The following is a 13,061-nucleotide window of genomic DNA, read 5'->3' as shown; positions in this document are numbered from 1 at the left end:
TTGCACACAGCCTTTCATCACATGCAGTGTGGGGTTGGCTGCAGGGCCTGTCTTGCAGCCAGGCCCTGTTTCCAACTACCTGCAGGCAGCCAGCCCCATGCTACGCACAGCCTATGGCCATGCACAGCGGTGTGTTGGTCAGAGGGTTTGACTTGCCACTAGGTACGCCCTGTGGCCAAACCCCCATCAGCGTAGGATTAGCCATTGGCACCCCGGGGGCAAAACATATATATTAAGGGGAGGGGACATGCAGTCCCTTCCCTGACCCTTAATTGGCACCAGGGACCCCATCTCTTGAGCCATTTCCAATACAAAGGGAAGGGGGGTGACCCTCCTCCCCAAGACTTCTTGGGGAGCCCATTCCCCAGAGCCAAAATACAAGCATAGGGGGGCATGCAGCCCCCTCCCAGAGCCTTACAGGCCCTGGAAAACCTATCCCCCAGAGCCTTTTTTTTTAAAGGGGAAAGGGGCCATGTGGCCCTCCTCCCCAATCCTCTAAAAGGCCCTGGGGATCCCATCATCTAGGGCTACTAAATAAATTAAAGAGGAGGGGAGCCATGCAGCCCCATCCCTAAGCCTTAAACAGGCCCTGGGGACCCCATGCTCCAGGGCTGTGTATTTTTTAAAGGGTAGGAGGCCTGCTTTTAGTGGCACCCACCATACACTCGTTGGGTGTCATGTGGGGAGCCGTAGTACTCCTGCCGGGGCCAGCCAGCTAGCCGCATGCTGCATGCTACCCGCACAGAGCAGCTATTTATGCTGCCCTAAAGGATGGAGCCCCCATGGCTATTTCAAGGCTCAGGAGGGTGGAAAAACCCCACAGGTAGCCACCCCACACTGCACAAATCTTTCGGCCTTGCACAGCAGGGAGATGGCAGCAGGGCTGTGTCCAAATCACTCGGAGGCAGCCATCCCCCCCAGGTAGTCAACCATTGCTGCTCCCAGCCTTACAGCCGGTGTCTAACTCCCCCCACGCAGCCTCCCAGAGGCAGTCAACCCCACACATGGCCTTTGGTTGTGTGTAGCATGTGGTTAGCCTCAAAATCTGTCTTGCAGCAAGGCCCTGCATCCAACAGGCAGGCAGCCAACTCCATCGTGGCCATGCACAGCACTGGGTTGGCCTCAGGGCTTGGCCTGCTGCCAGGCCAAGTTTCCAAATCCAAAAGCAGAGTGCCAAGTCCACACCATGCAAATCCTTTGCCTTGCGCAGCTTAGCGTTGGCCTTCAGCCCCCAGGGACCCCATGCACTGGGGCCAAAACATATATATTAAGGCTCCCTGAGCCTTAATTGGCCCTGTTGACTCTATCCTCAAGGGCCAAATATCATAAAAAAGGGAAGGGGCTGCACTGCTCCCCCTCGCCGAGCTTTATAAGGTCCCAGCGATCCCATCCCCGAGGCCAAATCAATAAAAAAAGGGGTGGCGGTCCATGTGGCACCCCTCCCCATGCCTTTATAGTCCCTGAGGAGCCGTTGCCCTGGGACTAAAGCCAATTAAAAAGGTTTGGGCATACAGCCTCCCTTCCCTATTCTTTTTGGGGCCTGGGGACCCAATCCACTGGGGCCAAATTTAATGAAAATAAGGGAGGTCCATGCAGCCAACTTCGTTGACCCTTATTGGGCCCTGGCAACTGCATCCCCTGGAGCTGAATAATTAATGAAGGGCTGGAGTGCGCGGCCCCCTACCCTGAACCTAATTAGGTCCCGGTGACCCTATCTCCAGGGCTGAAATGTTAAATGAAAAAATGGGGGCTTACGGCCCTTCTCCCTGAGCCTTCTCAGGCCCGGTGGACCCCATCCCCGGGGCCTATTAGTTTTTTTAAAAGAGGAAGGGGGACCATACCTCCCCAAGGCTATTTTGTCCCTGGGGGCCTCTACCCCATGGGGCCTACATTTTAAATAGGTGGTTGCCCCAGTGCCCACCCAGGCCACCCACCAAGCACAATGTTGGGGGCCGCTCTGCCTGCTTCTCGCATGGTGCTGGAGCCAGCATTGCTCTGACCCGGAGGGAACAGCTGTTTATGGTGCTCCCTTCAGGTAGAAGCAAAACGTTGTTCTGTTTCCTAGCCCACATCAGTGTGGACAGGGAAACAAAATACAAGTCTAATCCCAGATGGCAGAAGATTCGAAAATACTCCTGCCAGTTGGAAGCAAACACGTTTCCCTAACCGCAGTAGTGCAGGCAGGGAAACTACTATGTCCTGGGGTGGGATCCTCTGGACACAGCAAGTAAGCCAGCCCTATGAGATGGGGTCCCTGGACCTTTTAAATTTCAGAGAGGGGACCACCCTTTTATTTTAACATACAGCCCCGGGATGGGGTCCCCAAGGCCCTTAAAGGCACATGGCCCCCCATCCCCTCCATAGGGTAGGGTTCCTGGGGCCGAAAATCGCTCTGTCTAGGTGAGCACCCTTTCCCCCTGTGAGGTCCCCGGGGCCTGAAATGGCTCAGGGAGGGGGGCCGTGCACCCACTCATTTTAAAAGATTTATACTGCCCTGGGGAATGGGGACCCAGGCTCAAAACGGGCTATGGGAGGGGAACCCTACTGACGCCCACTTCCCATTAATACAATATGAAATGACAGCTGCCTTTGTTTTTATTATTTCTTTGCTGCAATCCCACAGGGTCACATGATTTTTAAGTTTAGTGCAGGGGGTGAAGTCCAGGAGTTTTGTAATGGCTGTCAGCAACATTTTCCCCATGATGCTGGCAGCCAATCAGTGTGCTCGCTCCCCTGGGAGTCTGTCTTCCATGACAGCGATGGGGCCCAAAAGAAAAAAAAGCTCCTTGGGCCAATCAGAACGCTCAATTTTTAACTGGTGCTCCTACGAGTCTCTTGTGAGCCCATCACTGACCCAACCTTCCAGATACAGACAGGTTTTTAAACCTTAATTTTTCAAAAACTACTGAACAGATTAATAATAAATCACAATCTGCAGACAAAGGTCGCTTCCTGCCAAATGTTTATGTAATTCCACACAGCAGTTTCTGTGGTAGCCCTTGTTAAAAAAATCTATAGAAAATGCTTAGGGTTTTGCTTTTTGGGACCCCCTTTTTTACTTGGTCCCCACTTGATGGATCACCCAAACCTTTCAATGCACACACTAGGCAAAAAAGAGCACTTTTTTGGACAGTTTCATGGAGATTCATTTCAATGATTCCAAAGCTATTAAAAACACCAAAAAAAACATTTCTTATGGAAATGCTGACCTAATTATATCTACCAGCGGTGACCGCCACTTGGATTTATATATATATATATATGTATGTTAATTCCCATAGGTCCTTTAGACATGACTCCATCCTGAACTGCTGGACCGAATTTCACCAAATTTTACAGAAAGCTAGCGTTTGGTACACAGATTGAGCTTTCGCTTATTTGGTGTAAATCCTGTTAGTATTTTTCAAATTTGAATGTCTCTGACCGTGGCAACTTCGATTATGTTGCAAATTGTTTGCGGAAATTTGTGTATATTTCATGGAAATTCATGAATTTTCACGAATGCACGTGCAAGAAGAAGTGCTGTAATTGGCTGACCACAATGTGATTAGAAAGTTGTGCCTGCCCTTTGATTTCACAGGACACGGTCACCAGGGTTGAAAATCCTAATTGAAAGTGGCATAGGGGTCAGGGTGAAGTTACCCAGACCAAAGGGTTGTGATATTGGTGTGTCTGAGGGGCAAATTATGGGTTTAAAATGATTTTGCATCACTATGCATAATATTTGTGAAAATTCACGAACGTTTGCAAATTTTCACAAATTATTTTCAAAATATTCAGGAATGTGAATTTTTTTTCTCCAAAAACCACAGACTCATTCATACACTAATTCATTTACTCATACATGCACTCAGAGACTTATAAACTCACTCACACACACACTCAGGCACCCATGCACCCATTCAGACCCATGCATAGACTCATACACCCACTTTCAGAGACACGCACGCACCCACTCACAGATCCACTGAGAGAGACAGGCCTTGTGGCCAACCTGCGCTGTGCAAAGCCAAAGGCCATGCGTGGCGTTATGTGGTTATAGGGGCTAGGGTGCAAGGCCTGGCTGCAGGTCAGGCCTTGCGACAAACGGCCGTGAGCAGCAGTATACAATTCTTCACTCCTTACTTCACCTTCTGGCGGGAAAAAAATCTAACAAAGGACTCAATGCCCATGCACACTATCTCCGAAAATGTAGGGCATTTGTTCCAATGACTTGGATGCCATCTCTAACCGACGCGTTCTTCGACCCCGCAGAATTTTAATGGAATGGAAGGATCGACACGCTTTACAGCTCTCCTCCTTGTGATCAGGAGAGAGGCAGAGGTTGCACACCGAGTGTTCGTCGGTGTATGGGAACTTGGCTTGACACCGAGGGCAAAAGCAAAACGGAGTCCGATCCATCAGCCTGACATAATTCGACAACCACGAGTCGAAGTAGGCCAGGAGAGGGCGCGGTTGCCTGAAAGGGCGTGTAATCGCCCCCAACGATACAATCGGATCGGCTATAAGTGAGAAAACACGTTAAAAAATGATACCGACGTTTAGAGAAAGAAGAGAGAAGTTCAGATAGTACCGAACTGAGATCTACTGGAGCAAGAGGAAACACGTCCGAACGTGACGGCGGAAAGAAAACAATCTAACAAAGGACTTTATGCCCATGTGCACTATCACCGAGAGGAGGAGTCACTCGATCTCGTGACTCGAAAAAGTTTCTTCGAAGAAAAACAACTTGTAACACTCCAAGCCCAACACTAGATGGCGGACTTATGCACAGCATGTGAATGTGCAGCACTACATGCCACAAACAGATGTCTATTGGGTAAGTGACATTTTCCATGCATATATATATTTGTAGATATATATTTTTTTTTCACTGAAAAACTGAAGATTACAGATACTTTACCGTTAGGACATAGAATTAAGAAACCATAGAAATTCACTTAAAAGCCAAAGGTTACAGGGACGTTATAGTTCGGCTCACATTTTAAACATACAAAACCATACAAATTCCACTGTTAGAGTTAGCTATTTCAAGTAACTATAACTTGTGCATGAAAGTAACTATAACGCGTGCCCCGCCATGCACAGTTTTCTCCTCAATAATTTTACTACAAATATTACAATGATATTAGCAATGATGTTATCAAAGTGTTATAAGATGTGAGGAAATTAGCAGTGTATGGTGAGGGAGGGAGTCACCTTAGGGAACTTTTTAGAACATACTGCGGTTCCCTAGATAGTGAAAACAGGCTCTTGACTTTACATTAATTTCTTCAGCAGTGCATTGCATCCCAAAAAGCCTCAGCCTCTAGACCATGCCTTTCTCATGGAATGCTATTGCTCATAGTTTTACAGTTTTACCATTCCAAGATGACTAAAATATTGATTCTAAACGTAGAGTCATGCTAGAAATACAAAACAACAAACCGCAATTTACAATACTATTGCAAGATGACCACCCTATCCTATGCTTAGTTTTAATTGTTATTACAAGCATACGTCTGTCTGCAGCTTGTTTTCTTTTTCTACTTTTCTTTTTTTTACATATGGTCTTGACGTTTTGTGAGAAATTATTGTGGTTCTGTACATAGATGAAAGCAAGAATAAGTCAAAGTGTGGATGATTGACGTGTAAATGCTAAGATGAGTGACAAAGTGCATATTTTATGACCTATTGAATGCTTAAACCCATTATTGACTCAGAAGGCACTTTCATTTAAAAGCTAGAGCTACTGTCATTTACAGTGCTTTTTAAAACATCCTAATGCTTTGTTTGATACATCAAGCTGTGGTTTCATAGTCCTGGCATCGGCTTAGCATCCTGTGACTGGGAAGGAAATATGGCCTAAAAGCCAGAACTGTTGACTTTGGTTCCAATCCCGGCCTTTGATTCAGCATAATGTGACTCTTTGCAAACAACTTAATCTCTTCATGCCTAAAATAAAAGTTATCTAGTGCACATATAATCCGCTCTAATGGTATTGGGTCAAGTTTGCACTAAATAAAACTTCAAAAAAGTTGTAATTGTAATGGAACATGTATCTGTCCTGTGGCAGCCGGTCTTGTAAGCCTTGAGGTTGCATTACTTTCACAAACAGATCATATGTCTTTGTAGCAAATGAAACTTTTTTCTATGTTCAAAACATAGGTGATTGTACAGAGCATTTTAAGAGCCCGGGTGCCATATACACCAATGACTAAATACAAAACAATGCCATGGCAACTATGTTAGTCAAAGCCCAACACAAATCTTCTGCCAAAAACTATCAATTCTTCAATGAGCTCTAATAATTTTTAGAACCTGGTGCCTTGGGAGTACAGGGCCCTATGATCACACTCACATTAAACAGCTACTACATAAGAATGCCCTGCAAGAAGAGTACAAAAACATCAAGAGAACAAACATAAAGCCCAGTAATCTAACTTCTAAATCAGTGGGGATCTAACATACATCTACCCTCAGAAACATTTGAACATATGGGGGGCAACCTTAGCACAAAGGGGCAACCTCCCCACTGTACAGAACATAAAAGCAGTCAAACTTGCAACATCCTGTCACAAGGGGGATGTTTACTACTGCCCGATGTCACAACAAAAATCTTCCCTTGCGGAAAGGGGATGTTTACCACTGGCCGATGTCACAACAAAAATCTTCTCATTCGGAGGTTAGACTTCCAACAGTATTGCCCATGAGTACAAGGGCATAGGCTTTATTACTGCTTAACTTCCTAAGAATGTCACTCACATTCCTTAAAAGGTCTTTTAAAAACATATGACCTAATCACATTAAAATTCTACTCCTCTTCAGACCACACGTGACCACACTAGAATCACTAGGTCCCACAGACAAAAATGCGTTCTATATTGCTATGCTCCTTTAACGCTTTCTCTAAGGGAGTTCTAATGCAACAGTCCATAACTCCTAGATAAAGGAGGGTACAGGCTACATACCACGTATATCATCATACAGAAGAGTTTTTTCTAAGCATAAAATCTAGTGTGCTGAAAAGCACCATGCAGTACAAGATATCATTACACCCAGACAAAGAGGGTTACATACCGTGTAAAATGCTGTGCAAATGGGTGGCTTTCTCAGCATATAATCTAAGACTCAGAAAGCCCCAGGTACAGTCAAACACATACATAATGGGTTGTTTACTATGATAATAAACCAAATAGATATGCACAGTTTGTTATAAAAATCAATCAACATCAGTATACTATGCTTACTCTTAGCATCCACAAATACATTGCATACATGTGTGTCACAGTGTAGATGTCACAGTGTACATCCATAATTACACAAGTGAAAGTACTAATAATCAGAGCTGCAAGTCAGAACTTCACACACTAAACAGAAAGTGGCAAAGAAATGCACCATCTCACACTAATATAATACAATGCTTCCTTGTCAATGTCTTAGGCAGTAATGGGGATGGTAATTCATTCATTATAACATGCAAACCATGCGGCTCCTGCCACCCCCAGAAGTTGTAGCGCAGTCAAACGTTTAATCAGCACTCATTACCAAATTCAATAAACACATATTGGTATATACATGCAGACATAATTATATACAATAAAAAAATTACAATACCACAAACAAACGGCAAAAAATCTGACTGTACATCAGGGAAGACGGAATGTGGGTTTGCACTTGAGTACTTCCATGTATAATTCCAAGTATTTTATAAAAAACAAGTAGTATTTCAGCCCCAAGAACTGCATGCAGGAAGCATGAATTGCAGGTTAATCTACATAAATGCAAACTACAAACCATTTGTTACAAGTAAGTAGCATTTCCCTTCTCCATCTTATAACTTGGCTAACTTTTCAGTCATCCTTTTAAAAAGAGTGCACATGGGCATTTTAAATTATGTGAATATGATGAAACTATGGGTCGGTTGGGGTAAACAACGGGGGGTTAAAAGGCTTGTAAATTATTAACAACAGCAATGAGTGCTCAAAACATTCCTATTTCAGCTGGGCATCCCAAAACTTTAAATCAAGCCAGAACAAGCGGTGTTAACATGCATTTGCAGTGTTGCCTAGCAATTGTGCACCCAGTGAAATTTTTTTAATTTGATTGCTCATTGTAAAAACCTCTTTTGCACCCATAGATTGATGGCTAAGCATTCATACTGATGAACTTAACAAAGAATCTAATCCATATATCACGTATAAATGGAATGTGTGCCTTTCAACCAGTGCAAATGTTGCAGCTATGAACAAGTGTGTCAGTTGAAACGTAATTTAGACTGGTACTTCTGCGTTCCAGCACTGCATTCAAAGGCACTTTTTCGCACCACAGAATTAATGCTTCCAATCAGTGCATTCTGCAAATTCCTATACAAATAGTGTACTATGTACACATACACTGGTAGAAATGAAGAGTTGCTCTCTCTACTCTACAAATACTTTAATAACAAAGTAATAAAACTGTACTGTTTTCACTGACAAATGCTTATATACTGTTTGCAACTACAGAAACGTGAAGAGCTAGCTCTACTGCAGGAGGTGCTGGTCGGGAAGAAAGATAAGATGCAGGCAGAGAACCCTGGGGATGAGAGGGGCCAGCAGGAGATCCTTGAGGAGATTGAGGCTTTGACGGCCAACATTGACTACATCAATGACAGCATCTCAGATTGCCAAGCCACCATAATGCAGCTTGAGGAGACTAAGGTGAGTGTCATGCGAGGAGAAGAGCAGGCTGAGGAAGGAATCAAAGGTTGTCCACAGGAAGAAAGCAGTGGTCATAAATACCAAAGCATTTGGCGAAGAGAGCGATAGATTGATAGGAGTCTTGCACTTAATTTCATTGATCGCTTTATGATCTGCTTGAAAACAGGGGAGAAAGGTCTAGAGAAAAAACAATCTCCCCCGTATCATCACATGTATATCTTTTTGCTTTTCTCCCTTGTATGGTCTCATTATTTGTTCTCATCACACATGAGTTGCTTAATTTTTACACATCCCTTCTATCTATCTATCTATCTATCTATCTATCTATCTATCTATCTATCTATCTATCTATCTATCTATCTATCTATCTAGCTCTGTCCCATTGTTCATAGGCCCCCCTATAACCTCTCTGAACCCATTTTACAGCCTTTGTTGTGGTCTGTGGCTATTTGTTGCAGAGGCTTTCAGGGAGTATAGCGATCCTATCTGTCAATGTGTTAACTCCAGATCTTTTTAATTTGCTGAACTTTGTTTTTTTCACTGTTTCTTTGGTCTAAGGCTATATTTTGCCTGATCCTCATAGTGCTCATGTAAATTGACACAGCCTTTTACTAAAGGGCAGACCGACACGTTGAAAATTAAACTAAACTGACTCTCAATCAGAAAATGCTGTATCTTTCCACTTCACCAGTGCCATGTCCTTATCAGAAATTAAATTTTTTCTGCAGGAGAATTCCAGCCAGCTATATTACAGGCTGTGTAGTTTTATAAATCAAGAATTGGGAGGATTTATGAAGGAATGCCATCCAGAGAACCAACAACTTTCCATTGAGCTTTAGCTGTCAAACATCTTTGTTCATGTGCTCGCTCTAAATATCCAACCCCATGGAGCGTTTGTGAAGTGTTCATTACATAAAGTCATGATCCTCATCTCACTGATGAGGTATGAATTCCAGAAAACACAGAAAGTGTCCAATTTGGAGGTTGATGGTTATGAGTCTACTGACATGAAACGGCCAAAGCCTATCAGCATTTCTCTATGTTACCCTTTCCACATTATGACGTAGATGGAAGCAGCTTCTACTGGTTCCATCATGGGGCTGACATGTGAATGGTAGGGACACAGCCAATAATGCTAGAGGTCCACCACCATTTCCAGCAGTGCCACCTTCATGGAAATCCACCATGTAAACCCTAGTAATCCTCCACTGAGATGCTTGCATATGTCTACAGATGGTGGAAGCAAATTCACTGCATTGCATAGACATAGTGGAATTCCTGTGACAGAGATCTTCCCCAGGGGAATGCCAAGCAGGGAAACTCAAATCAGGCCCTCAGTCCAAAGATAATATGTTCCCAATCCAAGTCCCAAGACCATGTGCACTCTTCCTAATTTTTGGACTGGGTACTACCATGTGAATTGACGCAATCAGTGTCAGTGAGTGATCCATTGTAAGAATGTAATTTATATTGATATGGAGAGGGTTCCCAAGGAAAGGGTATCCATTGAATAAGACAGGGGTAACATATCAAAATAGCATCTTGATGGAGAGGATAGGAGTATAGGGAGAAGCAGGAGACATCCCAGCTTACCAGGTTGAACCACAATAGGCCAACAGGACCCACTGCAGCCAGTGGGACAAAATATCATGAACAAAAGGTGACACCTATTAAGCAAAAGCATACTAAACAAGCAAACAGTCAGAAGCCTTTTGGGAGGCAGGTATCTCAAAAATCCTTCCACCTCAATTGTGATGCTGCTTGAAATGCACACAGAACTCCTGTTGGCGACTCTCCCTCCATAGGCTGTTTCAAGGAACACATGATGTAATAATTCTGACATATGTTGGCAGTAAAAGGATTTATGCTGGAAGATCATCTTCTATTATAGTAGTATCCTAGCCTATAATTGGAGTGCCATTGGATGGCATACTCTCTGAGAAACCCTTGTCCATTATTTCTTCATCGCTGGCATATCATGGTGGTAATCATGCCATATCATAGCTACACCCTATCATACCATGACCACATCCATATTAACGTACAATTGATAACACACAGTGGCAGCCTCTTCACAAAAGCTTCAGAGAGGCCCACATTCCACCCTTTACCTCTCCTGACATTGTGTATTATTTAACTTAGCACTGTTCATAAAAACACAACTTTCTTGTTTTCATGAAGGAAGGGCCTCCGTGCAAAATGGAGAGCCTGACATATTCAATGTAATTCTTGGAAAAAATGCTGGCACTTGCATAATGTAGGAAGTTCTTGGCATGTGGGCACCCGGGGCACAGTAGTGGCACTGGGGCATTGCAGGTAGTTCATGGCTTAAGGGGGACTCCCAAGCCAAAATGGAGACCATGAAATACTTGAAGAAATACTTGACATAAGAGGACACCTCTGGAAAATTGCTGGTGCTGGCATACTCAAGATCATTTTTGGTAGACATTCTCATTCTCAAAAATGGTAGAAATGGCATATTGGGGCTGAGGCGGAGGAGTGGGGAAGTAAATCATGATACCATGCTGTCTCTGGGATACTGGAGGTAATTTTTGACATACTAGCCACCCATAGTATATGGAAAGTTACGCCAAGGGTCCTTGCTCAGTCCCAGCCTCTTCAACACTTATATGACACCTTTAGCCAGCACCACCAAAAGCTATGGACTCAACATCATATACTATATCGATGACGCACAACTCATCCTCTCCCTCTCAGAAGACAGCACCAACACCAAAACCAACTTCCACAACTACATAACAGACGATGCCAACTGGATGAAGGACAACTGCTAAAACTCAACACGAACAAGACAGTGGTACTGATTTTCTGAAACACGAGCTTCCTGTGGAATGCATACTGGTGACCCTCAGAAGTGGGACCTAATCCTATCCCCGCTGACCACGTTAGGAACCTAGGCATCATTCTGGACAACAAGCTAACCATGACGACACAAATAAACTCTGTCTCCTCCTCCTGCTTCGTCATCCTCTGCATGCTTCATAAGATATTCAAATGGCTATGCCAAAGCTCAGGACGCACCATCACCCAGGACCGCATTGCCAGCTGACTGGACTATGACAATGCTCTCTATGCAGGAGTCGCCAATTACCTCCTCCGATGAGTACAGACCATACAGACTACTGCAACTACACTTGTCCCGGATCTTCTAGACGAACCCACATCAGCCTCACCCTCGGGGAACGTAACTGGCTCCCTGTACAGAAAAAATGCCAGTTCAAGCTCCTGACCCATGCATATAAGGCCCTACACAACTGCGGACCCACTGACTTGAACCACCACCCGAACTTCCATCAGCCCACCAGACACCTCCATTCCACATCTTTTTCTCTAAACCTCACCTCTCACATTCGACATAGCAGTTGCGGAAGTCACTCCTTCTCCTGCCTAGCACTGAAGACATGGAACAGGCTAGGCTTTCACCTCTTCAGCTTTTCTAGAGATCCAGAGATCTGAAAGTCCCTGAAGACCTGGCTTTTTGGCTAATAAACTGGACCTTGCCAGCACTTAGATACCCTCATGTGTGACTAGTAGCACTCTGCAAATCTACTGACTGATTGACTATCAGTGGCACAGTTCAGGGACTGGAATATTGTATGTAATTCTTGTCATAAAGTGGCACCCACGACAAAATGCTGGCTTTGGCACAGTGAAGGCAATTATTTACATACAGGGACACATTTTGAAAAAAATTGGGTGAACTCCTGGCAGATATTATGCCCCCCTACTTTCAAATGTCAGCAGCGGCAACTGGTAACACATTTAACAATTTTTATTTTCATTCCTGTGATGCCATTGGGATGAAATGTAATTTTGTTCAGAAAGGTGAAAGATATACACCAGTAATATGGTTTGTGTTAGTGGACAACATTTCCTGCCTCTCATTATCTACCTCCCTGCACCTTTCTGTTCTTCCCTTCTTCCCTCTCAAGGCATTTGAACTTATTGTGATGCTCCTCAATGTCCCACACTCTCCTGGAATTTAGCAGAGAGGTGATGTAAGAAACTGCTTATGCTTCTCTTTCTATTATTGTATCTGTCAATCACTGATGCAAAGGTGATGTAAGAAATTTCTCATGCGTCTCTTTCCATTATTGAATCTGTCTATCAGTGATGCAATTTTATTTCATCCTATATGCTTTCAGGAAGAACTGGACTCCACTGATACCTCTGTTGTGATTAGTTCCTGCTCGCTGGCAGAAGCACGTCACCTCCTAGACAACTTTCTTAAGGCATCCATCGAGAAGGTGAGATATAGAAGGATCATTTGAAGCTATGCATATCCCATATCTGCTTGTGGATTAAGAAAGAAATATACACAGTAGCTAATTTACCAAAGCTGTTGATGGCTGTCTGAGG

General features: G+C 44.0%; 1 protein-coding gene across 3 annotated transcripts in view; it reads left to right on the top strand.

Moving 5' to 3' along the window:
• The window catches only part of KIF21B (kinesin family member 21B), a 357,661-nt gene that overhangs the window by 256,530 nt on the left and 88,070 nt on the right, over nucleotides 1–13,061 (top strand). For all 3 annotated transcript variants that reach the window (XM_069238888.1, XM_069238887.1, XM_069238886.1), the window contains exons 20-21: nucleotides 8,487–8,681; nucleotides 12,848–12,949. In XM_069238888.1, the coding sequence (XP_069094989.1) occupies nucleotides 8,487–8,681; nucleotides 12,848–12,949 (297 nt within the window). The remainder of the gene's footprint in view (nucleotides 1–8,486; nucleotides 8,682–12,847; nucleotides 12,950–13,061) is intronic.

Source organism: Pleurodeles waltl, chromosome 6, assembly GCF_031143425.1.
Source record: "Pleurodeles waltl isolate 20211129_DDA chromosome 6, aPleWal1.hap1.20221129, whole genome shotgun sequence".
Lineage (NCBI taxonomy): Eukaryota > Metazoa > Chordata > Amphibia > Caudata > Salamandridae > Pleurodeles > Pleurodeles waltl.
Note: the sequence above shows the minus strand (reverse complement) of the source record. Positions and strands in the feature narration are given on the sequence as shown.